Source organism: Motacilla alba, chromosome 6, assembly GCF_015832195.1.
Source record: "Motacilla alba alba isolate MOTALB_02 chromosome 6, Motacilla_alba_V1.0_pri, whole genome shotgun sequence".
NCBI lineage: Eukaryota > Metazoa > Chordata > Aves > Passeriformes > Motacillidae > Motacilla > Motacilla alba.
The window spans coordinates 22,686,232-22,710,274 of NC_052021.1; the positions used below are offsets into that span (position 1 = coordinate 22,686,232).

General features: G+C 43.2%; 1 protein-coding gene across 3 annotated transcripts in view; it reads left to right on the forward strand.

Moving 5' to 3' along the window:
• Positions 1-6,105: 6,105 nt before the first annotated feature.
• Positions 6,106-24,043, forward strand: part of FBXW4 (F-box and WD repeat domain containing 4) — a 63,453-nt gene continuing 45,515 nt past the window's right edge. The window contains exons 1-3 of one of the 3 annotated variants that reach the window (XM_038140561.1): positions 6,106-8,791; positions 20,454-20,549; positions 23,232-23,417. In XM_038140561.1, the coding sequence (XP_037996489.1) occupies positions 8,775-8,791; positions 20,454-20,549; positions 23,232-23,417 (299 nt within the window). In that variant the 5' untranslated portion in view covers positions 6,106-8,774. Of the gene's footprint in view, positions 8,792-8,831; positions 9,360-20,453; positions 20,550-23,231; positions 23,418-24,043 lie in introns of those variants that run through there. The other 2 variants (XM_038140560.1, XM_038140559.1) reach the window with 2 other exon arrangements.

The window sequence follows — 24,043 nt, forward strand, 5'->3', positions numbered from 1 at the left end:
CCTTCATTTTTCTTACTTAAACTGTTTTGAAATTGTGTTGTTTGGCTTTCACTGGATATTTGTTTTGTGGCTAGTCTTGGTTGCTGGGTTTTCTTTGTTATGGAAGTACTGGATAGGTGGATAATTTGTGTGTTTTCTTTAGATGACACCCTGTTTCAATATAAAGCAACACAATTCTGTTAAACTTAGTGAAAACTCTTGTTTACAGCACCCTCACATCTGGTCCTGAGACCCTGGACAACTCTGGGAAAGAAAAAATATGTTAAGGGAACACTCACTGTGGAATTAACTGTTCCAAAGATTGGAAGGCATAAGAGCCAGCTTGCACACACATCTTAATTTTGTCCTTTTGTCAACAGGTTGTACAATCAAAATTTAAGTGACCCTTCTGTCTTCTTTACGCTGCTGGCTCTGCTGTGCTGAATCTCACCTGTTCAAGTTTCCAGTGAACCTTCTTGCATTCTCCTCTGGTTCTTACCCTGCAGTTATAACCTCAGTATTGGGAGCAAGCCTGGAAAATTTCAGAATGAAAACTGAAACCTTCCAAAAGGTAGGAGCAAATAAAAAACAGAGGATATTAATATAGCAACAGCTGGACTTCAGCTTTAATAACGTATATTTTTTTAGAGCACGTAGCAATTCAGATCAGACAGAGGTATTTGTGTGCTCCTGTTAAATCAGGCCTCTTGCCAATAACACAGCGAGAGGCTGGTACACTCTATTAAAATATTAATTACCAAGCCCCTTTCTTTTGATGGCTCTACTAAAGATACTTCAAATGGATATGTGAGAATTGATCAAAGATTCTGCAGGTTGTTGCCACTGCTCACTGGGCATTTCAAACCAAAGGAGAACCTGACTCCCATGAAAAAGATACTGTGTTTTTACAAGCAATAAAAAAACACTGGTCACTTGATTGCTATGGGGATGGATATAACTAAACCGGGCTTTCTTAAGGCAGAGAGCACGATCTAAGAGAAACAAAAAAAGACATGGGAGAGGGAGGGAAAGAGTGAGCAAGAGAGAGCTGAATTGATTTCAGTCTGTTCAGGTCTAGCTGGAAAACACAATGCAGTGAAACGGTCCCTTAGTCGGCAAGCTTCTTTTCCTAGGTTTTTCCCATGGTTTGAAGTGGAGAGGGAGGGATGGTATTAGAAAAAGTGTGTATGTGAGAGAGAGAGAAGGGTGCAGGAAAGGCAGAGAGATGAGAGACATCATGTAAAATTGTCCTTTCCTTCTGGGGAGTGGAAAACTTTGATGTCCACGTCTCTGGTTTTAAAGTGGCAGTGTCAGGTTCAGGCTGAAAGGTTCTGATATTTGAATCTTTGTGCTTGCACCCAGGACTTTGCCTGTGCACACACCTGCACCTCCAAACACCTGCCAGAGCATCCACACAGCAAATGGGCCCCACACTTCAGAGGGGCAACAGAAAATAAGCAAAGAGACGGCTTCACTGGTTCCTTGTACAGATATTCATGCTGGGAAAAGAAAAGGCACATTTGTACGTGCATGGAAAACGGCACAACCAAAAGGGAAAAAGTGATGCGGGCTTTACCTGCCTTAGAAAGATGTTTTCTTCTTGGCATTACTAATGTAGTTATTAGGCTCAGAGTGTGTTAAAGGCTCACGACGGCTAAACAGATGAAGAAGCACAATTACAAGTGAGAAGAAACATCTGTCAGAAGCACTGTGATTTGTCAGGCTTCACCATACTAGTAAATTTCAGTTTCAAGTTGTCTGTTAAACAGAAGCCTTTTCTCCTCTGCAGGGGCATGGACATCTTGCCCAGCCTGGATGTTTTGTCCTTGAAATGCATGTCAATAGATTGTTACTAACACTTCAGGCATACTAACAATGGTAAATTCACTGCAAACTGGAGGAAAAGAAAAAAGGATAGGACAGAATTTAGCGCTCGTGGCAGTCAAGTGAATTCTGGTAAGAGTTGGTCCAGTGTTCAAGTGTCTCTTTCTCCTTTTCTTCCTTCCAAGAGCAGGAAGGTTTGTACTCATGGTGGAGCGGAGGGGGCTCATGATCTGCTGGGTAGCAAGCTAATCTCACTGGAATCTGCACCCAAAAACTGCACCACGTGCTAAAACCAGAAAGGTATTTGAGAATTGTGCAGTTTCAGATCAAGCCCGTGACAGATGTAAATGTTACTGGGATGGCCTGGGACTGTGAGGTCTGTTTCAAGCCAGAACAGAAGCATATGTGCATGGGGTGGCTTGTGGGTCCTGATGGGAGACAGACAATGGATCAATCTATGTTCAATTGACAGACCTCCTTTACTGGACGGGGAGATTTTGACTTGAATCCCTGGAATGTCGGCATTTTTCTTCCGAATACTCAATTTTCAGTTTAAATAGATAGAGTGAAAAGCCTATTTTCATGGCAGGTGGGCTAGAGAAGGGAGGTTTTAATGACTCTTTATTCTTGGATTTATAATCTGACACGCTGTATGCACATGTGTTTGTCACAAAACTGTGTGAGGTGCCCACCACCCAACCACGCATTGTCCAACAGATGTTAAAGCCATCAAGTGTGTTTGCTTCCAGTGCCAAAGGAAAACATTCTCTATTTTGGGACCTGGGATTTTTTTTTTAAACTGATCTAAACAAACAAATAAAAATAGTCTTGGAGAGTGGGGCCTTACGTGATCATAAGAAACTGTGTAAATGAGGATCTAAGGCCTGTTCCCTGACCCATAAACTGGGTTAGTAATCAGTGGTTCCTGAAGTTTGTTATTGTCGTCACAAAACCTGAGGTTAGGCTGCAGACTATTTAAAAATCGCGTGCTCTACCAACATGGGATATCCAAACATACACTCACTGCAGTGACAAAGCATTAATTGCTCCTTCTAACAATACCTGAGAGGCTCAGTCACAGCAGAGGTCATGTCGTGTGAGGTACTGTAGGGGCACAGAAGGGACAGTGCTTTCCCCAAAGTGGGTACAGCTGAAGACCCCAAATCTGTCATGAATCTGTGTGGTAGGACCGTGCACAAGTGTGGTGCTCTGCTGCAGGACTAGGACCTACTGTGTGTGGACAGCGAGATACTGTCCTTGATTTTTTTATATATATATTTTTATATATGTGTGCTTCATTTGCAAGAGGAGAGAGGGTAAAACCTGCCTTATGGGTTGGCATAAGCTGAACTGAATAGAAAGAAAGGCTGTTTCTAGCACCAGCCAGATTCCTGTTGCTGCACTGTAAGTCTCTTAACTTCATATTAATAAATTTTGTTTCAGTAGTAAAAATAGAATTAACCAGCAAGAAATAAAAAATGTCAGCTTCCAGATTGAGAAATCCTACTGTGAAAGAAAGGACAAGTAGTGAAATGTTTCCTCTGACTGGAGAAAAAGAGAGAAGTGAGCCTAGGACTCTAATAATTATGCTTACTTGTAGTTGTTGCAGGTAATTAGGTTCTGTCTTGGTTGCCTGGTCAAGGCAGACCCAAAACCATTTGTAGGATTAGGTTTATTCACCTTTCTTAAACAAATTATTACCTTGTAAGTGATATGACAGCAGTGAGTCCCCCAAGAGCAATGAACCCCTCTGTACCCACGGACACAGGATGAGTCAGGGCACTGTCAGACATGCTCAAGGCTAGTGAGGAACTGCAGAATGTAGCCATGTAGGTGAAGGAAAATGCAGGATAAAACAGTATCACAGTCACCACTACACCAACGATATTTATATTGCTTTATAAATACTCCAAAAAGTTTTGGAACTACCTGTGGAATTAATAAAAACTGAGCTGAGAATCCCTAGAAACAACTTTGTATGTCTTGATCTCACTCCCAAAAATGCCAGTGGTATTTGAATGTTTAGTTCCTCAGGTTTTAAGTAAGAAAGGAAAAAGCCCCTAAAATATCTTCATAGGTAGCCCCTATAAAAGAACAAGATTCAAAAGCATTCCTTCAGGAGATCAAGGACGGTCCAGCCTTTGAAGCCTGGAGGATTGGGAAATTTAAAGATCTTTGTGGCAATCATATTGTGCCATTAGAAATCTACCATTTGGAATTGTAAAGCGTTTAAAAGGAATGATTCCAAATTCCACAGCTGTCTGGTGAATGACAACTTGATGTGGCCTGGGGGGGAGGAAGGAGGTCATTGTTGGGAAAACAGTTAAAATGAACATTTTCTGAACTGATGCTTTAGATAATACTTTGATAAATGAGGTTTAAAACAAATAAAATATTCCGGGTGACTTCCTGGGAAGAACAAGTTAGTAAAACAAACAAACAAAACTCAAAATGCAAAGACAAGAAATAGGTATATGGCTTGTACTTAGCAAATACTAGAGGACTGTTCAAAATTAAATGTACAATAAACAGAGTCTGAACCAGTAAGACGAGACACTTCTGCTGGCTATGGGAGGTGATTTTTTTTTTTTTAATTGCACTGCAGTTTTGCCAAGCAAGAAAGATTCTGGAAGGCTCTGTTCATTTTGATACACTACAATATTTGAGAATTCCTTTTTATTGCCTTTTTCCCCAAACCATTCAAGCAGCTCAGCTGCTTGATCAAAATACAAAAGCATTGCATGTGCCTAGCAAGTGGCTAATGAAAGTGATCCCCTCTGTTTAGCATCTTTGTCAGCAGAGTGTAGTGAGAAAAGTAAACAAACAGCACCACTGATGACAAACTGATTTATGGAATTGTTATCATAATTTTCAGCATAATCATGACTAAAGGTCCCAATCCTGTGGCTGTTAAGAACATTGTAGGGACGGCTGCTAGCTGTGTGCCCATAGTACTCATCAAAAGCTTCGTGTGGATGGGTTTTGGAATAGGGTCTGTTGAGAATATTTTTAAGGGATAATTTTTTTCATCTCCCTTTAACAGAACCCATATGAAACAGCTTCTAATCCTGGTTTCTTCTGGCAAATATTTTATAGGAAAACCAAATCAATATCTATAATTTGGGAGAAAATTTAAAAGCAGAAAATTTGCCCCCAAATTCAGCATAACCTTTTAATTTTATCCTCTTTAATCCTTTGATATTTTTTGTGCTTCTCCTAAAGAAAAGCAATTTTCCTAATCACCTTTGTGCCAATCCCTGCATTCCTAACAATAGCGTGAACAGCTTCCATCAAAGTCTTTGATGTGGGAAAGACACACACACACATATAATCTGAAAACAATTCAGCTCCTTGGTTCTCAATAGTGAGTACTCTGCTTTAATAGAGTGCAAGTTCTGTGGAGGTTTCTAATCCTTTCTGCCAAACAGAAGAGACACAGTCAGGTAGCACACCTTATTCACAAGTTAAAATAACATGTTACTTGCTCTTAGAGAAAATCAAAACAACTCAAGATCAAAAACAGATTCCGCCAACCCTAACGGGATAGACTTTCTACTCAGATAACTCTTGATCTAAGTGTGTAACAAGTAACCTGCTTTAATCCCTCAAAGCGATGGTGTTACAGATAAGTACTGTAGTAGCAGAGGAGGTGTCTTAAGTTTCAGAAATACACAAAAGCATTGGTTGGAAGGAAAAACAAAACAAAGAGCTGTCCACATGAATGTGTCTTTAGGTGGAAAGGTGTATTTGAGGGCACTGCAAATAATAAAACCCCTTGAAGACAGAAAAAAAAAATGACAGGCAGGTATTCAAATGGTGTTTCTCCAAGCTGGATTTCATTGACTTAGGCTGTTAAGGCTTTGCAGATATAAGCCCCCTGATTCTTAGTTTACAAGCCATGATACTGGAATGGTCTGCTACTTCAGCACAGAACCCTACCCCCTCTTCTATAGGTTCAGACTGATCATGAGCCACGAAAAAGACTAGGATCTTTGTAAGATTTGGGAAAGATACATTATCATGCTTACACTGCACTGAGCACCTGCTTCGAGTCCTTTATTAGAGTGTGAACAATGCAGTGCAAAATAATCACGCTACACATGCAGCTTTAGGAATGGTTCAGAACCTTCCTTAGTTCTTGCTCCTGCAGACACCTCCATAAGCACTTTGGCATTACTGCAAACAGTAAGGCTATGGGGCTCTCAGTCTGCAATGCACAGTTTTGTGACAGCTCTGCAACAGGCAGTTTCCAAAACCATGCCTGAGAAAGTGTGTGTGAGAGTATTCAGTTGCTGGTATAGTTCTCTTAAAAAATAACCCAGAGAAAGTAATGGATGACATCTACATTTTGGGCAAAAAGTAACTTTTGTTACTATGTTGTAAGACAATTGTCCATACTTGAAAACAATGCCATATTTAAGAGGAATGTATTGTAATTTTTTTCTTCATCCTGCTCTGTGTCCCCTGCTTGGAGCATAGTTGACCTTCTCCAAGATTACTGGGTGTGAACACCTTTCATCCTAACCAAATATTTCACATTTGTTTATACCTTGGGTTACAAACTGGAAGGCACTAAGGCCTCCCTTCTTTACATGCACTTGTCCATACCTTGGGCCTGGTATCCCAGAGGGTCATATTGCACGTGTACTTTGCAGCCAGGCTCCTTTGGTCGGCACCAAGTAGTTTTCCTTGGTAAAGCAGTACAGCCAGAGGCTGGAGACTGTCCACTGGAATTTGGGAGTCACACAGTGCAGGGAAACATGCACTATGCACATGCTGTCTCTGCAGAGTAAGAGAGCTTAAGACTAGAACAGACCCCTTGGACTGTCTTGGTCTGGTATCCTGAGTTAGGACTATCCAGGTCAATTCCTGGTGAAGTTTTAGCAGTTGTGGTCAAGCCTCTCTCTCTCTCTCTAAGGAAAAAACTCGAAACCAAACCCAACCGATACTGTTTTTTATAAATCCAGTAATGGTGAATCTACCGTACATCTTGGTAAGCTGTTTCAACAGTTGATTTTATTCACTACAAAAGCACACCTCATTCATGAATTTGTTTCCCACCACCTTCTGTCATGAGATCTTATCTCTTTGTCTGTTAAGCGGAAGATCCAGATTTTTCTTCCTGTTTCAGTGCTCATAAGGTATGATCACCTCACACCTTAACCTTCTCTTTAGAAAGCCAAAATAGATTGAGCTCTTTGGGTCTTACAAAACATGTTTGACAGTCCTGTAATAATTCTTTACTACTCTTCTTTGAAACCCCTCTAGTTTTTAAATATCCTTCTTGAAGTGTTGTCTGGACAAATTATTTCCAAAACAGTCACAACAGAGTCAAAACCAGAGGTGAAAGAACTCTGAGCTCTTTTTTTTCCCAGGACAGCACTAGCCCTTTGGTCACAGCACAGCAGAAGGAGCTCACGTTCAGCTGATTATTCATCTTAATGAAGTCTTTACGGAATTGCAGCTTTGCAGGATAGAGTTACATCCTTTCAGTGTGACCTACATTCTTTGTTCCTGGATGTGAGACTTTACATTTGGCTTGATTGAAATACATATGATGTGATTATGCTAAGAAGGATTTCAGATTTTTTTCAGATTGTTAGTAAATATATTAAATAGTGTGGGGGTGCACAAGCAGTCTCTGTGGGATCCTACTAGAAAAAGACCAACTTGATAATAAGTATGTCTTTACAATAACAATTTCAGGCAGAGAAGTCACTCAGCTTTTAATAATTTTAATGTTTCAGAAAATACTGTTGTCTGTTACAAAAATAACCAAGTTTCATATCATCAGAAAGATATGAAATTGACATAAAATTGACATTCACACAAAGTTTCCATAATCTTAAGCAAAATTTGTTGTATTACATCCCTTTCAGCTGGCTACTTAAATCCTGTACTAGACGTGCTGTTATTTCACCTGACCTCAGACTCATGTTGAGAAATTTTTAATTACTTCAGACATCACTCCTTAAAAATGCTGATAAAAAATCTGCTGCCTTCTGAAACTTCTTTGACTTCCAGGGTATATTAAAACTCAGTGTAAATGGATCAGTGAGCTCCTTATCCAGCAGTTTTGAACCTCTAAAATACGAGGCTTCTAGACCTGTTGATTTACTCATAGGAGTATTTGGGAGCTTCAGATTAGACAGACAAGATGACTTTCTGGAATAGGATGCAAGTACTGTCAAGTGTCCTGTATACTATGGTAACCTCATTATATGCTAAAATTTATTATCCTACTCCACCCTGCAAAATGAGATGTTGATTGTGATGGCTAAGTGATACCTGTTCAAAGCATTCTAGGCAGATGATGAACTTCTTATAATTTATCTATTTTTTTTATTCTGAGGGAGAAATTTCCCCAGCATTTCAGGCTTCTGTGGAGTGGAAAGTACTGTAAGAAAGAATAACACAATGCTAGACTCGTATTTTCCTGCTCCACTGTCTGTGGAGAGCTACTTTGCCATTTTGGACCAGAATCCTGCGTTGTCAGTACTCCAGGCTCCTGTGGATGGCAACAATGACTCAATTATTATGAACTGTTCTTTCGAGGTGGTGTGCTTGTGTATGGGTACACACACGCGTGAACTGTGAGCACTCTTCAGACCTCACCCACTCTGTGGAGCTCTGGAGGGGAATGGACTGCAAGGAAGGGTGCTGGTAAAAGCCAGCCCTAAATCCAGTGTAGAAAGGCCTGCTCTTATGTGGGGAAAACCCTTTCTTTTATGTGTCACAGGAATTTGGGAGTGTTGAAAACTGCTGTGCAGCACCAGATGACCCCTGCTGTCACTTCATGGGTGACAGGTGCTCCTGACCCTGGTCAAGGATAATTAATGAGCATTAAATCACCTTGCTGTTCACCTTCCTTTGCAGGAGTGCAGTACCTAGCTGGTGTTGCTGCAGGTGGTGAGGCAGACGTTCTGGTTACCTGGGATCACTATCCCCACCATTAATTGTTCACGTTATTAATGAATACTCGGATCAGGTGACGTTGCTAAGTGCAGATCGGAACATACAGACCCGTGAGCCGGTCGTGGCGTGGCGAGGGGGTGTGGGGGAGGGCAAGTGGCACAGGGGGAGTCCCAGCGGCTCCCGTTAATGAACCGATCCGCTAACGAGGGTGGGCTCGGCGGCCCGTGCCCCCTCCGGTCCCGGCAGCCGCCTCCTCCCCCGGAGGGGGCAGTGACAGGCAGCGGCTTCTGCCCCATGTGACTGGGGAGCGGCTGCCCCGTCCATGGCTTGGCCTCCCCCGGGCAGCAGCAGCTCCGGCTCCCGGGGAGGAGGGGCGGGAGCTGCTGCTCCATGGGGAGGAAGGGCAGCCCCCGATCCCCCCAGGCGGAGGGGGGATCCCGGGCCGCCTCCCCCCCCTCCCCGCTCTGGGCCTTACCTGAGGAGCTGCTGCTCCTCATCTGCTCCTACCTGGACGCGCAGGCCTTGGGCCGCCTGGCCCAGGTCTGCCGCCGCCTGCGCTTCCTCAGCAGCCGCGATGTCCTCTGGAGGCGCATAGCCCGCGGCTGCCTCAACTCCGGCTTCACCCAGCTCGGCACCGATCTGTAAGCGCGGCCTTCCCGGCGGAAGGGCGGGGGGCGGCGGCGGCGGCGGCCCGGAAAGGCCGGGGATGCCGCGGCCCAGCCGGTTGCCAGGGCCGCGCTGCGCTCCTGGCGCGGCCGCCGCTGGGCCGCGAGGGGCGGGGGACGCGGGGCCATTCCCGAGGCGCGGTTGCGCCGCCCTTTCCCTGCGCCAGGAGGGGCGGCGAGGGCACAGGAAGGGCCTCCCTGGGAGGGAGCGGCCGATGGCGCGCACCAGGGTGGCCGGGCCCAGCCCCGGCCCTGCCCGGAGGGGTTGGGGGAGGCGCCTCTCGTCCCCGCGAGGGAGCGGCGAGCATGGCGTTGATTTCGTGGCGTGTCTCACTGTCGGGCCCAGCGGGAGTGCTGGAGCGTGAGGCCCTCTCCACGTCTGGAGAATTGTGTCCAGTTCTGGCCTCCCCGATACAAGAAAGATAGGGAGCTATGCGTGAGGGTCCAGTGGAGGCCACCAAGAATAATAAGGGGTCTGGAACATCTTCCCTGTGGGGAGAGACTGTGGGAGCCAGGCCTGTTCAGCATAGAGATGACTGTGAAGGATCTCATCAAGGCATATAAGTATCTCAAAGGCAAGTGCCAGCAACGGGATGAGTAGCAACGTCCATAAACTAAAACAAAGTTTCCCCTCCGCACGAGGAAGAACTTTGCTGAGGGTGGCAAGGCACTGGAATGGGCTGGTGAGGGAGGGCACGGAGTCCCCCTCTGGAGGCATTCAAAACCCGCCTGGACTCATGGCTGTGTAACCTGCTCTAAGGCACCCTGCCTTGGCAGGGAGGCTGGACTAGATTATATTCAGAGGTCTTTTCCAACCCTAATAAATTTGTGATTTTGTGATCTTCTCAGTCCCCAGACCCCTCCAAACACTGAGGCTTGGGGGCTTCAGGCTAGAGGAGGCTGGAGCACGAGGAGATGGATGGAGCTGCTGTGTGCAGCTGGCATGGATCCTGTATGCTCGCATGCCCTCCCCACTTCTGGACAGTGATCCCTGCCATGGTCTAGAAAACACCTCAGAGAAGAAGCTGCAAGGAAGCAAGGCCTGGGAGAGCATCCTGGGAAAAGGCTGGAGAGTGAGCTTAGTGCATTCTTAGGTGAAAGAGCTATTGTGGGCTCCCAGGAACACGTCTTAGGTTCTCACAGAGCAGCTTGCTGGGATAAATGGTCATGACTGGCACAGAGAAAGTGACTTCTGGACTTTTCATAGCTTCTGGGTTTTAAAGTTCTGTGAGTAGGAATTATTTGAGGTTTTTTTCTGGGGTCTTTATTTTTTCACCCAGTTCAACAGCACAGCACAGGTTAGGAATAGGGTCAAGCCCTCCAGGCTTTGCAGTGTGTATGACACTAGAATCTTCTTAGATGAAGTGCCTTTGGGGCTTGGGCTTGGCAGTGGTTAGTGACAGTCCAGAGTTTGCCTTTTCTCTCTCGAATTTGGCTGTGTACCAAATGCCACTTGGAGGCAACTTCATAAAGTGGGCCTTCCTTCCTCATTTAAGGATCCTAAGAGAAGTTTGTGTTCTTAGGATCTACGAAATCCTTCCTATGGCTTCTCTTTAGCTGCCAGCATAGATCTTGTTTGTCATTCAGTGACTCAGCATTGTTTCCATAAACACACACTGCTGACAAGAGTCGAAAGAAGGGATGGTGAGTTTTGACTGTCTGATGTCAACACTGTTTTGCTGTCTGATGTTGCTGTGTCACCAATGCATAGACTTTAAAAAAAACAATTATGGCTTCTGCTAGCAGGAGCAGAACTTTGCTGGTGCTGAAAATCCTTGTGTTGGGTTTTCAGGCCGGCACTTCAACCCACTTGATGTTCACAGGTTGGAAGTTAAGCACAGTTCCCTTGGAAGTCAGGAGGAATAAGCACTGTGGAATGGCTGTGCTTTGGACTCTTGTCTACTGTGATATATGATTTTGTCTCCTGAGGAAATGAAGTTCTGTATTTTTCATTAAGAATAAGGTGATACTCTGCTCCTTCAGTTGCAGGAGGGATCAGGTGTACAGCAGAGCAGGTGCAGTGTGTGTAAGGACCACCACTTCCCCCTGCAGAGGAATGCAGATCTATAAACAGCTACAGAAGAGATTTGCTAGGTCAGAGGGTTTCAGAGACGGGAAGGCTGCTTGAGTATTGAACTCACAGGGATTTCAGTGCTGTTAGATTTGCTATGAACAGGTTTTTGTTTTTTTTTTTTTTTTTTGTAATTCTAGGATGTACTTTCGTGCTGTGTCCTATTTTCAAGTTTTCCTCAAATGACTCCAGTACTGAGAGCTGTTTTTAACATTGGTCTGCACTTCCTTGGTCCTGGGGAGTTCAATCATAGGTAACACACTAAGTTACATTGCAAGTGGTTATGAAGAAACCTTGAAATATATCTGGAGGGTGATTCCTTTAATTACTTTTAACTTCATAAAAGGCTCAGACAGTCTCCAGTTCCTTGAAATAGTGTACCAAATCCTATGGAGGATACCTGAAAAACAAACACTTGTTTTCACTGGCTGGACATCCAGCATCTGTGGGCAGTTGCAGGAGTTTTACTCTAGTAGGGTAGAGAGTTTGGCAACAGATACAAGGCAAGGACATATGGCAGAACCAGGAGGCCTGGATACCTGAATATCTGCAGAAGAACCAGTATGGCTGCATGTGTTGAGTTGTACAGCTGTAAAATTGGTACTTAGCTGAAGAAGAGTTTAATAGTCTCTGTGGCAGCTCAAGGGTTTTAACTAGCCATGTCTCTTCTGTAGCACTTGCTCCTCGTGCATGTCCCCAGGATCAAGAGCAATCTCCCAGATTGCTGCTCTTGCAATTGAGGGATTAGGTTTCCAGAGAGGTACTGTATTTTATTTGAGTAATCAGTGCAAGTTGGGGAGGGAGTTTAGGCAAGCTTCTGGGCACACCATCCTCCTTAATAGCAATTTTAAATAGGAACCTGGTAGATTGCTCATTGAAGGTTAAATTTGAGCTGAATAGATATTCAAGCAAAAATATTACTGTGAAAACAGAATGGTGATGAAAATGTTGGATAGCTGGACCTTCTTAATAACTGTGCTTTCTTAGCTATATGGAATAACTCTTGAGTTTGTCAAACTTGGCTTTGACTCACTCAGGAGCTGAAGCTTCTGTTGCATGCTCTGGTTAATGTTGCATGAGGGGAACACTAGTTTTTACTTTTGAGAGGTTTTTGTGCAATACTGTGTGCAGTTGAGAAAGCAAAGGCTGGAACCGTTTATGGTTAATATACTTAATGAAATAACATGCATGGTTCTCACATTAGATCTTGAACTGATGGTCCCTGGGAGGCTGGCATAAGTTAAAAACTAGTCTAGGGAGTATTTACAGTTTAAGACAAAAATCCATCTCAGAATAGTTTGATCATTTCTGCTGGTAAGTGGCTTTTGATAAGCCATCTGTTAATGCTTTGTAAATAGCAATAAATTTGAGCCTAAAGGAGATAGCTGTGAAACTTAACTCCTGCCCCCACTTTCCCATTTTTAAAAAGGTGATTAACTTGAAAATGACACTCTTTCTTTAAAATGCTTTTTCCTTTGGGTATATCTTCAGACAATTGTCACAACAAGGATCAGAAGGAACAAGCTTTATCTTGGATGTGAAAAAACTGTTTAAACAGTCAGCTTGCTTATAAAACTTCTTTCTGCCAAAATAGGGAAGAGGTAAGATTGATAAGAAACTGGTTGTAAACCCCTAGCTGTTAGCAGCATGGAGAAGAAAAATAGTAGTATATGTAAAAAAAAAAAAAAAAAAAAAAATTTAAGATTGTCATCCTGGCTACATACTTTTAAAAATTGCCAGCTGTGGTTATCTCTGAACACATGCTTGTGCTTAAATGATATTAAATTAAGTTGGTAATCATGTCAAAGGAAGATGTGGACTTAAGTCCAGACACTAGCTGTTATGCTGAAAGGCACATTCACAATATTGACAATCTCTCATGTTTTCACTTTCTGGTAGATTCAGCCAAATGGGAGCCACAGATGTAAGCCAAGTCAAGTGTTTAAGGTGTAGATTCAATTGTGAAACTGTAGGAGAAGAAAGAAGTTTGCTTTGAGGGATGTATCTGTGGACTTCATTCCTTTGGCAGAGGGAATCACTAGGTTCACATCCACCTGAGTCCCTCTGTATCAGAGGGCCTTAAGAACCCTTCAAGGCACATCCTCGGTGTTAAAAATGTGCAGTTTCTTTGTTGAATCAGCAGTAACTAAATGTTCAATAGAATATTGTTGTCACTATTGTGGAAGTACAGAGTGGCTCTACATGGGTGCGCTTCTTGGCACCTGAGCTGTGAGTCTCTCCAGATCAGGTTGTTACTTTTTCTGTATAAACAAGTTAATTTTATGTATAGACCTGTATTGCTACAAGACCTTGTCATGAGGATGGTAAAAAGAGAGTCCTTATGCTAAGATTTTTGCTTTGCTCAGTCATAGGAGCAGCTGAAGTAAAAGTTGAGCCACGTCTTCACGATGCAAGGTGAAAGGAGAATTTTTTGTTTCAAAAATGCGTGGCAGCATATCACAGAAAAGTTAAGGCTTAACAATGCTTTCTGCAGCTAAACTGTAGCTGAGTAATAACACAAAGCCTTTGGGGGTTTTGGTGATATAGTGATATTACAGTTGTGTCCTGCAGTCTGTATCTGTTTTGCCAGCTGTTGTACAGGCCCAGCAAGAGCAGTCTCTGCCCTGACGAGCTTGCTGCCTAAATAGCCAGGGTAAACAGGGGCTGGAGGGGAAGGAGAGGCAGGGAGATGTCAACTAAGCTGCCCTCTGTGCAGCAGGTCAGTGTCAGAGCCAGGAATAGCAGAGGGTGCTTTAAGCCTTTATCCAGGGCCTGCTTGCTGGACCACCTTGGACTGGAGAAATTGGAGAGGCAAAGAGCTCATTGTAAGGTGATTCTTTATTTAAGGCATGGAAGAAAGGAATAAAGTTGCAGCTGGGCTAAACTTATTTCCTCTTTGTTACAAAGGAATTTTCAAGGGCAGGTTAAAAGCTGGAACCTAAATAGCTTGACAATTTGCTCTTTGTAATGTATGAATAGACATCAAAATATAGAAGTGTTCCACTGCATGTTTTCTCTTTCCCTGTCTCCTGTTCTGCCTTGCCCACTAGGATCATGGTATATTCTCCAGTTCAGAGAAGCAGATTCATTAATAGACAGATTTATCATCTATGAGTATTTAAGAGCTTGTGTAAGCATTTTGGTGAATTAATAAAAGCTGTGTTTTCTCCAGATCTTGGAAAAATGTATGTACCTACAGGAGCAGGAAATGGCCAATCTGTGCAAGTTAAATCCAAATGCAAACTGCAGCAATCATAGGAGACCTCAGCCTTCACCACTGGAGGGGGAGGGAGTGTGAATGCTTGTAAAGCTGCTTCAGTTTCCTTCATCTTTTAAAACTTGTTTTAAAAACAAAGTTTCATTACTTTAAGACAGAAATAAAGAAGGGAATGAACTGGTGCAGATGATGCAGAGGGGAATACTCTGGGGAGAATATTGCAGTAACAGAAAAAGCCTGGATGAAGGAATGCAGCTCTTTGTGCTGGAAAAGTGAGTGGTTTTTATAAACTGCTGTTACATTTATTCTTACTCTGCCTTAAACTGTTAGTGCTGAACAGGACAGATCTGCCAGGACAGCTCCACAACATTGAAATTGCTGCTTTTTCTGGGAATGTGAAGTTGTTTATAAGAGTTCTTTGAGGCCTGCCTGCCCTTCCCTTAAGATCTTCACTAGTTCAAAGAGAAAGAAGAATTTTATGTAGTACAGGGCTTAAAATACGCGTGCTTTGCTTATTGCTGTTACCCCCATTGGACTAGATATGGGCTATTTCATTCTATTCAAGTACTTCCCTGACAATCTACTCTTTCAAATCAGAATACATTTCACACTTCTGCAGCAGCTTCAGGTTTTCTCATAATCTTTCCAGGGCAGTGCATTTTTTGAAGAAGCCCAGATTTTGTCTCTAGAAAGCCTATGAAACTCTCTGAGAGAGTCCAAATCTGACGGGAGTTTCTAGCCAATATCCCATTGCAGTCACTCGTGAGGGAGAGGGCATCTGGTGGCAGACTGGCCTGACTCAATCTTGGTAGTGGTGGTTTTTTGGTAAGCCTTTGTGAAAGTGTGTGTCCTTGCTGTGTGCACAGAAATTTGTTTGCACCTCTGGGTGTTATGACAGCCTCTGCCTTCTTCATGAGGTAACTTGTTGACAAGAGCTGTTTGGTGGAGCAGTTCACAGCCTGGTAACATCTGAGATGGCATAGACACACCAGGGGGAAGCAAGGAACAATAAGCAGAGCTCTTTTCCATCTCAGAGCTGTCAGAACCCATGTCCCAAAGGGAGAGGGGAGCACAGGGGACAGGATTAACATGGCAGTAAGCTAAATAAGGGTCATGTGCTAATGGAATTCAGTTGGAATTTTTGTCCTGGAAGAGACATTTAGAAAGCCAGCCGACTTGTTGAGGACAGTAACAGGGGCTCCTGACATAAATAGCTTTTCCCTCTCTGCTGGCTGTTGGTGGCCCATGACTTGTAGCTGCTCTGAGACCCTGCCACTCAACAGGTGTGTCCTGACTACACAAATAAGTGCAGTTGGTCATCGTGTTAGCCAGCCTTGCCACAGGGCCAAGGTTGATAGTGGGGCTTAGCCACTGTGACCTGTTGGTTCTCTCTATGACCCTTCCAGTCAGGCCTCAGGCAGGCTGGTGACAGCTTTTATTCAGACAGCAGATTTTGTCCACAGAAGAAATTCAGTCTCAGCAGGTCTCTGCAGACTTGCATTTCCAGATGAGCTCTTCAGTCCTTAAAATGTAGCAAAACATGAAGGACTTTGGTGGGTTAGGGTGCCTCATGCAGCTGGGAAAATACACAGCATGACATGTTGGTGTTATTTTCTGTAGCATGGCCTATGTTGTTGCAGGCACCACTGATTTGGCACATGCTGAAATTGTAGACAGCCAGCAGAAATCTCCTTGGGATGCAGTACAGCACAGAAGCTCTTGCTGTTGCAGAAATACCATTTCTGGTGGAAAAGGACTTTGGATGAGGAGGGGATCATTGAAGGCAAGATCTGTTGGAGATGAAGCTTTAGGAGGTGATGTGCCCTGGCTGAGTGATTCTTTCATTGCTTCCTTTTGGGGCCCAGTCCAGCAACTGCCTTGGTACCTGAGGTCACTCGAGTCAGTGGTGCTGTGTGAGGACAATTCCACTCTCTTACTTCAGCAGCTGGGAAGTGGGCTCCAGAAGGAATATTACATTTCTTTTGGTAACTCTGCCAAGAAAGAGAGGAAATTCATAATTTGAGCAAAATACTTATAGCTTTTTTTGTAGAGTGGGGAGAGGTAGGAAGGGGGAAATGAAAAATCCTTTATAATAGGTTGCTTGAGATGATTTTTCTCCTGGAGCTCCCTCTCAGGGTGTAAGAAATGTTCACCTTCTCTTCCTTAGTATTACAAAGTGTTTGAAAAGGGAGTCTCCATAAGGAGTGCATGCAGTTGGAAACATGCATTGGCTCAGGTCGTGTATTGAGCTATCATTTGGGATCCTGATAGAGTGCTTTATGGTGGTAATTAGACAATAACAAAGACAGCCTTGTATGTCATGAGTAACGTAACTTTATCAAATATTGATAATTGTGATGCCCTAGCAGAGGTGTAAGAATATGTACTCTAAAGGGCTTCAAGAATATTTTTTTAAAATTTCATTATGTTTTCATTATCAGGCTTCACTCATTCCTTCATCCTCTGTTTCCTGTTATCCTTCTAGGATGCTGGACTGTACCTTGGTTGCTTTCTGATGAGGGCCTGCGTAGGTCCTACATAAAGTAGCAGTCCTTCCCCAGTAAGTCAGCCTTCTGCAGTCTTGAAGTTCACTGTTGGGTGCCTTCTCTGGGAACACAAATGCCAAGATCTTGATTTCACAGAGTAGTTAAGCATGTTCTGAATTTTAAGTATGTGGCTTAGTATTTTTCTGGATTGTATGCTAAGAAAGATCGAGGTATTCATTGGCCAGTGGATAGTGTTCCCTCCATAGCATTTTATACAGCATTTGGCTTCATATGGTAGTTTAGTCTCCTGAATCTTTGAATGTTCAACATGGTTGCTGAAGCGAGAGGTACCTAGTTAAGTCAGCCACTCAGTGCAAATGTCTCGTGTCTGTTGATTGCCTCGGTCATCATGGAAAAATTCTTAAAAGTTTGCAAGTGTAGAAAGTCTGTTGATCGTGATCCAAACAAAACAGGCTCTTGTAGGGGAGAAAAGGAATTTTTTAACAAATTGTTAAGTTTGTATGGTGATGACGTTTTTGACTTTCTAAGATTTGAGAATTGTTCTCAGCCATTGCAGTGATACTCGTCACATTTTTTGATGCATTCTGGGAATTGCTCTGGAGGGATGCTGTTGAGGAAGCAAATCAAGTGATCAAATTGTATCTCAGCACTCAATTCCATAACTGGGCTTGATTTAATTTGTGGTATGAGGGATTGAATGTCTCTGACCAACACTGCACTTCAGCATTTGCTGCCCCATAATTGGCAAAGGGTAGGGATGTATCAGTCCAGTTTCTATATCATCTTTCTCCATATGGTCTGTCACTTTTCTTGCATCTATTTTGAATAAATAAAATGTCTGGGATATAAAAGCAGGATATTTTCAAGACGTGTTTAAATTAGCTGGATCCAGAGTTGCTATATGGAAGAGGAAGGCTGAATGAATCATATATCTTTTAAGATCAAAACAAAAAAACTCAAAACAACACCATGACCACCCCCCTCCCAAATCCCATCAGACCTCCCATATACAGTCTCTCCACCCAACCCTCATCCTCTCCAGACAGGAGCTGATGATATGTGGGAGAGAATGAGGTGTCTGTTTCAGAAGTAACTGAATAGTGAACTGGGGCTCTGGGCCAAGACAATGTGTGACTCTTCAGAACTTCCATTTTCAGCAGTAGGAGGGTCAAGGCCTGCTAGAGGAGGGACCAGCAGGGTAAGATGGAGGCTGCTTTTTTGACCTTGGAGTCACCTTTTTCAGAGCCTTGCAAATTACATCTAGTCTTAGTAGGGTTTATGCATTGAGCTCAGAATGTCTGGTTGGGCCAGCTCGTGTTGTGAGGGGAATGTGGCACAAGTGTGTTTTCCATCACTGTGCAAGCTGGTGACTTAAAATCTGTATGTGGGGAGAACTTAACTGAGGGTTGAGTGTAGGGAGGAGAAGTGTTTTGGAGTAATGAATGGAATTGCATGTAGGCGGAGAGCCTGAACTCTGTCTGGGAGAGTAATAAGCAATGATGAGAATGGATCTGACCTGACTTTTTGGTACTGTGCATTCCTCATCTCAGACACTATCTGGCCCCATGAGCTCTTGCAAGTGCTCCCTTTAAAAAAGGAATTCCTCTTCTTGCAGCCTAGTCTAACTCGATTTTGGTTTTGTTTGTTTGTTTTTAAATGGCTATGAAAAATAAGGAGCCTGTAGCTTTCTTAATTCAGTTTTAATTGGTGTAGCTCTACTGATCATAAACGTAAAGTTGCAAAGCTTTCTAGAGGATGAAAAGCTTTTCTGTGTGTGGTTTCTGTTTTTGTTTAAAATGGGTCACATGCCCAGGAATGCAGTCAAATTATAATGGTGACTAAGTGCCGGAAAGCATAGAAAAGAGGAGGGAAGGGTGAGCAGAAAAAAAGGAGCCTGAGGCTATGGAAGGAAGGCTGGGAAAATAAGAATCTGGCCAGACCCCAGGGCCAGGTTAGAGATTCCTACACCCATTAACACAGGAGATGTTTATTTACAGGGAGCTAATCTTTGTTTTAAAAATGACAGAGTACCCAAAAATGCTACTTTTGGGAAGTGGATTGGAGAGACTATTGGTATGGGAGGAAGAAATTGATTCTGATGAGGCGCTAGTTCCCATCTCTCAAGGATCTTCCCTTCTCCCTATGAATCTGGGTGTGTTGACTGCATTGAGTAATGCATGAATGTGGGATAAACTCTTGTAGTCTAGTAAGTGTAACCCCTAGTTACAAAGGGTAACTTCTAGAGTTTCTTCTTGTTTGTAGTTTATTGATCTTTTCTATCTAAGCAGCTCCGGCTAGGATATTGAATAATTAAATTTATGATATGAGAAAGATGTGAACCAAAGCTGCCTTTCCCCATATCTTTAATCAACTCTGGATCAAAACAGGTGTTGAACAGCTGCTTGAACTGGGTATATTTATGTAGACTCTAAGGAGACCTTGGTTCCAGGTCTCTGTGGTACCTACTTTTTGTCACATCTTGAAGAGTATTGATCTTGGTTTGTCTCAGCTCATTCCAATAACTTTAATTTCTAACCTAGCAACAGCTATATGAGCTATAGTCTCTTTTTAGTAGCTTTGTCTGACTGTAAAGAGAGAATTTTCCATCGATATGCTGGAATTCTCTATCTGATGAGCTGCTGCGAAAGATAGTTTTTCTTGGGGTGTGTGTGCATTGGATTACTTATACACATGAATGTGTTTTATCTTTTGTTTGAACACATCTTGATTTCTGATTATTGTATCTGGTTATGGGATTGTCAGACAGGTGAACTCTGGAACAGTTTCTTTACTAGTCCTTCTGGATAGACACTCTCTGGCTTCTTGTTTCAGTGTTCTCCTGACTAGTGTTTCCTCCATTTGTTCTTGTGTGGTGTTGTCCTTATCTTAAATAGCTCTTGTCAGTCTCTATTAAAAGGGTGATGTCTTATATCTCTGGTTCTTCTGGTGGTTTCTTTCTGTGTCATCTTGTTTGGATTACATTTTGTCTGAACCTGTGCTGCATTCAGTATACTTGGTCAAGTCTTGATCATATTTAAGGTTTGTGATCATCAGAGGTGACTTTCTTTGCTGGTAATCCCTGACTGTGGTCAGTGTTCCTTTCTTGTCAGCTCTCACGATGTCCTCACTGTGGTATGGCACTGCGCCATCAGTGTGTGTCAGTTCATCATTGTGGAACCAGGGTGAGAGCTTACCTGTGGCCATCTGGAATGCATTTGTTGTCCAGAAGGCATCAGTCCTGGTTGCTAATCTCATCTCTCCTCCTCTGTCTGCAGAGCTGCTGGCATTCCAGTGAAGGAAAGGGTGAAGATATCTCAGAACTGGAGGCATGGACGCTGCCGGAGGGAGACAGTCCTGAAATGGAAATGCAAGCAAGTGGCTTCTTCCTCTTCTTCTTTGTTATGTGACAGCTGCTGTGGGGCCTTGGGTTTGTGCCTGTGCCCTGAAATGAGATGTTTCCTGTTCTTTGTGCTCCATGGGGTCTTACAAGTGATTGTTGCTGGCTTATTTTGGCTGTTCCTGGCTAGCTGGGTGTGGGGTAACTGGAGTTGTTGCCTTGCCCTAGGGATTCATGCTGAGTGTCAGGAGTTTGTTAGTAATTTGAATTTGTCTTTGTTCTGATCTGTACAGTTTTAGTCACATTTAGCAACCTTTACTACAAACTGTTGCATTCATGTTTACTGCTGTATTCCTACCATGAACAATCTTTTGTCCTGCTCTCACAATAAGCTCACCTTGATCCCAGATGTGGACTTAGGTGTTCCCTCAAAATGCTTTGTTTGTCTCCTGTGGTTTATCCTGGATCCTGATTTGGATGTAGAAATCTAAAATGGTAATTGCCATTTCATCTGCCTTTTGCTCCTTCATTCTCATGCTTTCTCTCCTTCACTTTAACAAAAAAAAAGTATATTTGACATTTATAATAGGAGCTTGTTGTTAAATTCTTGTTTGCAAAGGTGTACTTGGCTTTCAAAGCAAAGCATAAGATAGGTCTCTTGTCTGAGCTGCACATCGAAATTTTCAGCCTTCACATCATCAGACTGAAGGAAAAATGAGACTGGTTTGTTAGCTGCTGAAGAACAGGGACCTTCTACTGAGCTTTCATGCCTTTTTGTGCTGTGTAGATTGAAGTGGTGGATAATGTGCCACTTCTTGTCTAGAGTCCTGGGAACAGCTGTAATGAGCAGAGTGGGTTTTGGTGCAGGTTGTATACCTGCCTTTGAAGTGCTTGCAACCATCTGTGAAGCCAGGCTCTGTGGATATTAGAGATCATTACTAAACCAGCTTCCCAAGTGAAAAGGCAAGGACTGTTTTAATAAGGCCACCATCCAAATGGCATCTCCTAATTTTCATTTATTCTGCTTCTGATTTTTCACTTCTCCTTATGAAAAAGCCATAGAAAAAGGTAAAAAGCTAAACTTCTGCAAAAGGAGAGCTGCAGAAACTGGCTGTAGTCTAGGTAAGCTGGATATTCACTTGCTTTTAGAGGACTGCGTAGGAGTGGAGGAAGGAAGGGGAAATCAAAGCCTGCCTATACCCAAGGCTCCTGCTCTAAAGATGCTTCTTACTTTTTCCCTGTATATGATCAAGTCCCAGATGAATATTATAAACTCAACTACTTTGTCCATGTGATTAAAGGCCTGTTACTGGAGATGAATACAGGCAAGCTGGAACCTTCTGCCTAATGAGCAATCTTGTCCTCTAGCTTGTTTCTAGTTGTTCGTTGTGATGTTACAAGGTACGGCTGTGTGTAATGACTCTGACACAGAAAATCATGACCTCTGAGGATAAATGATCTAAAAAAAGAGGGAGACAGGTTTTTATGAGAAGCCCCACTGCTTTCAAAGCCGTTTGTTCCTGAATAGTTTGAAAACTGAAAGGCTGCTCTGTAGAAAGGCTCTGGATTTGTTCGGTGTTTCCATGGTCATTGGTGCACTTGGCAATGACTGCAGAGCAGAGACAATTTCACACACCCATACCCCATAGGACGTGAGTCCACTACTTCCAGAAATCTTTTTTCTGGAAATCTGATTCTCTGTTGGCTACACAAAAGCAAAATCTTGAGAAAAGCTCTCACTGCCTATTTTCTTCTATATTTTGGTTTTGTTTCAAGAATAAACTTCTTGAGATGGCAGACTTGATTCAGATATTGCATGAGTGTCTTGTCCTCTTCTTGATCTCCCAGAAAGTAAAGCATATTTTCCATATGTAACATCAATCTTCAGAATACTTTGGAATAATTTTTTTTGGCTCCACTGGCCATGGCCTGGAACCTGTATGTTCCATACAAACCTGCCACTGTCCCACATAAAGCAGCAGGCAGAAAATGGCGTATGGGCTCTTCTAAAAGATGAGCAAGAGAAATCAAGAGCTTGCTCTACAGCTTATGGCTCAGCAGGGGAAGAGGTGTGAATGTAGAAAAATACGTCCTCTGTATGATGAGCATAAAGTTCTTGGGTAGCCTCAGAGTGCAGGAGGCAGGTGACTTTGTATCTGTAGGAAGATCTGTGGTATTTTGGTGACATGCTCCCCTGCTTAGAGGTGTGTGGAACAGTGGCAGCTTTGTGGTCTCTGCTGGGCACCAGCAAATAGCGTTCAGGATCAAGAGTGGCTGTTTGCACCAGCAGCCTCACATTGAATGCTCTTGTAGAAATGCTCAGCATAGCTCACCAATACCAGAGTCTAGTTTCTTAAAAGGAACAGAGCTCATGTGCAGGTCCGGGGGTCCTTAAGTATGTCCTATCTATGTTCACTAGACTTTTGGCCATCTTCTCTTTTGGTGCTTCCTTTTCCTCAGCTCTGGGTTAAAAAAATGCCAGCAATGTAATCTGCTTTTTATGTTGCTGGAGAAGCTTCACTTTTAGCTGTGCTGCTATATTAAGCCCTGCTTTTTCATGTCACCTGTTGCTCCAACTTCACTTCTCTTGAGCAGGCACTTGTTTTTGTTGATATGTTTGCATATGGAATTTTTTTTCCTTTTTCTGTGTGAGGTTGTTTTGTTTCATTTTCTTCTCCCCACTCCTGCATGCTCCCAACTTGCTGTCTGTTTGCAGTTTGATGCCCTGGATGGAGCTGGATGGTGAATATCTCTACCTGTCTCAAGCGGAGAACATCCAGGCCTACCAGCTCTGTGCAGAGGGGACAGGTTTGCAGCGTCACCCTCAAGCCATCTTCTCTGGCCACCAGGAGGACGTGTGTCGCTTTGTTCTTGTCAACTCCCACATTGTCAGTGGAGGGGGGTAAGTTGGGTGAATGAAGAAGCCCGAGGGTTTTGCCACTGAAATTGGAAAGATTCTGTGTAACTCCAGCCCAGAGTAGAGGAGCCAGTTTTGCTACACAGTGTCCTCATGCTTGGCTGTGGTCAGCTGCTGATGCTTCCTCTCTTGTAATTTTGGTTCTGGCATGAAAAAGCTTCTCCTGCAGCAGTGAAGGAGCTGAGTCTCATACTGTTGACCTTAAAAAGTGTCTTTTGCTCTTGTAAACTTGTGTTGATGTCCATAGGATTGTGGAATCGGGTATGACTGATCAGGCAAATGACTGACTGCTGTGCAGATTTCATTTCTTTCCCTGTTAGAGCCAGGGTAGCTAGACTGTTGTAATAATCAGTACTGCTGGTTAGCTGGGACTGCAGTAGTGCAGAAAGTTTTCTAGAGACAAATGTGTGTTTATTTGACCCACTGATATAATTGTGGAGAGGGGAAAAACTGCCAAGCCTTCCAGCACACACACTTCTTCAATTAATTTTGCATTTGACTGGACTTTTACAGTTGCAGCAAGTGACAGGACTTTCTTTAATAACTAAAACTATAAAAATATGCACAACAGTTAAGCACAGAATTGGGAGAGACAAGCATGGCTGTCTACC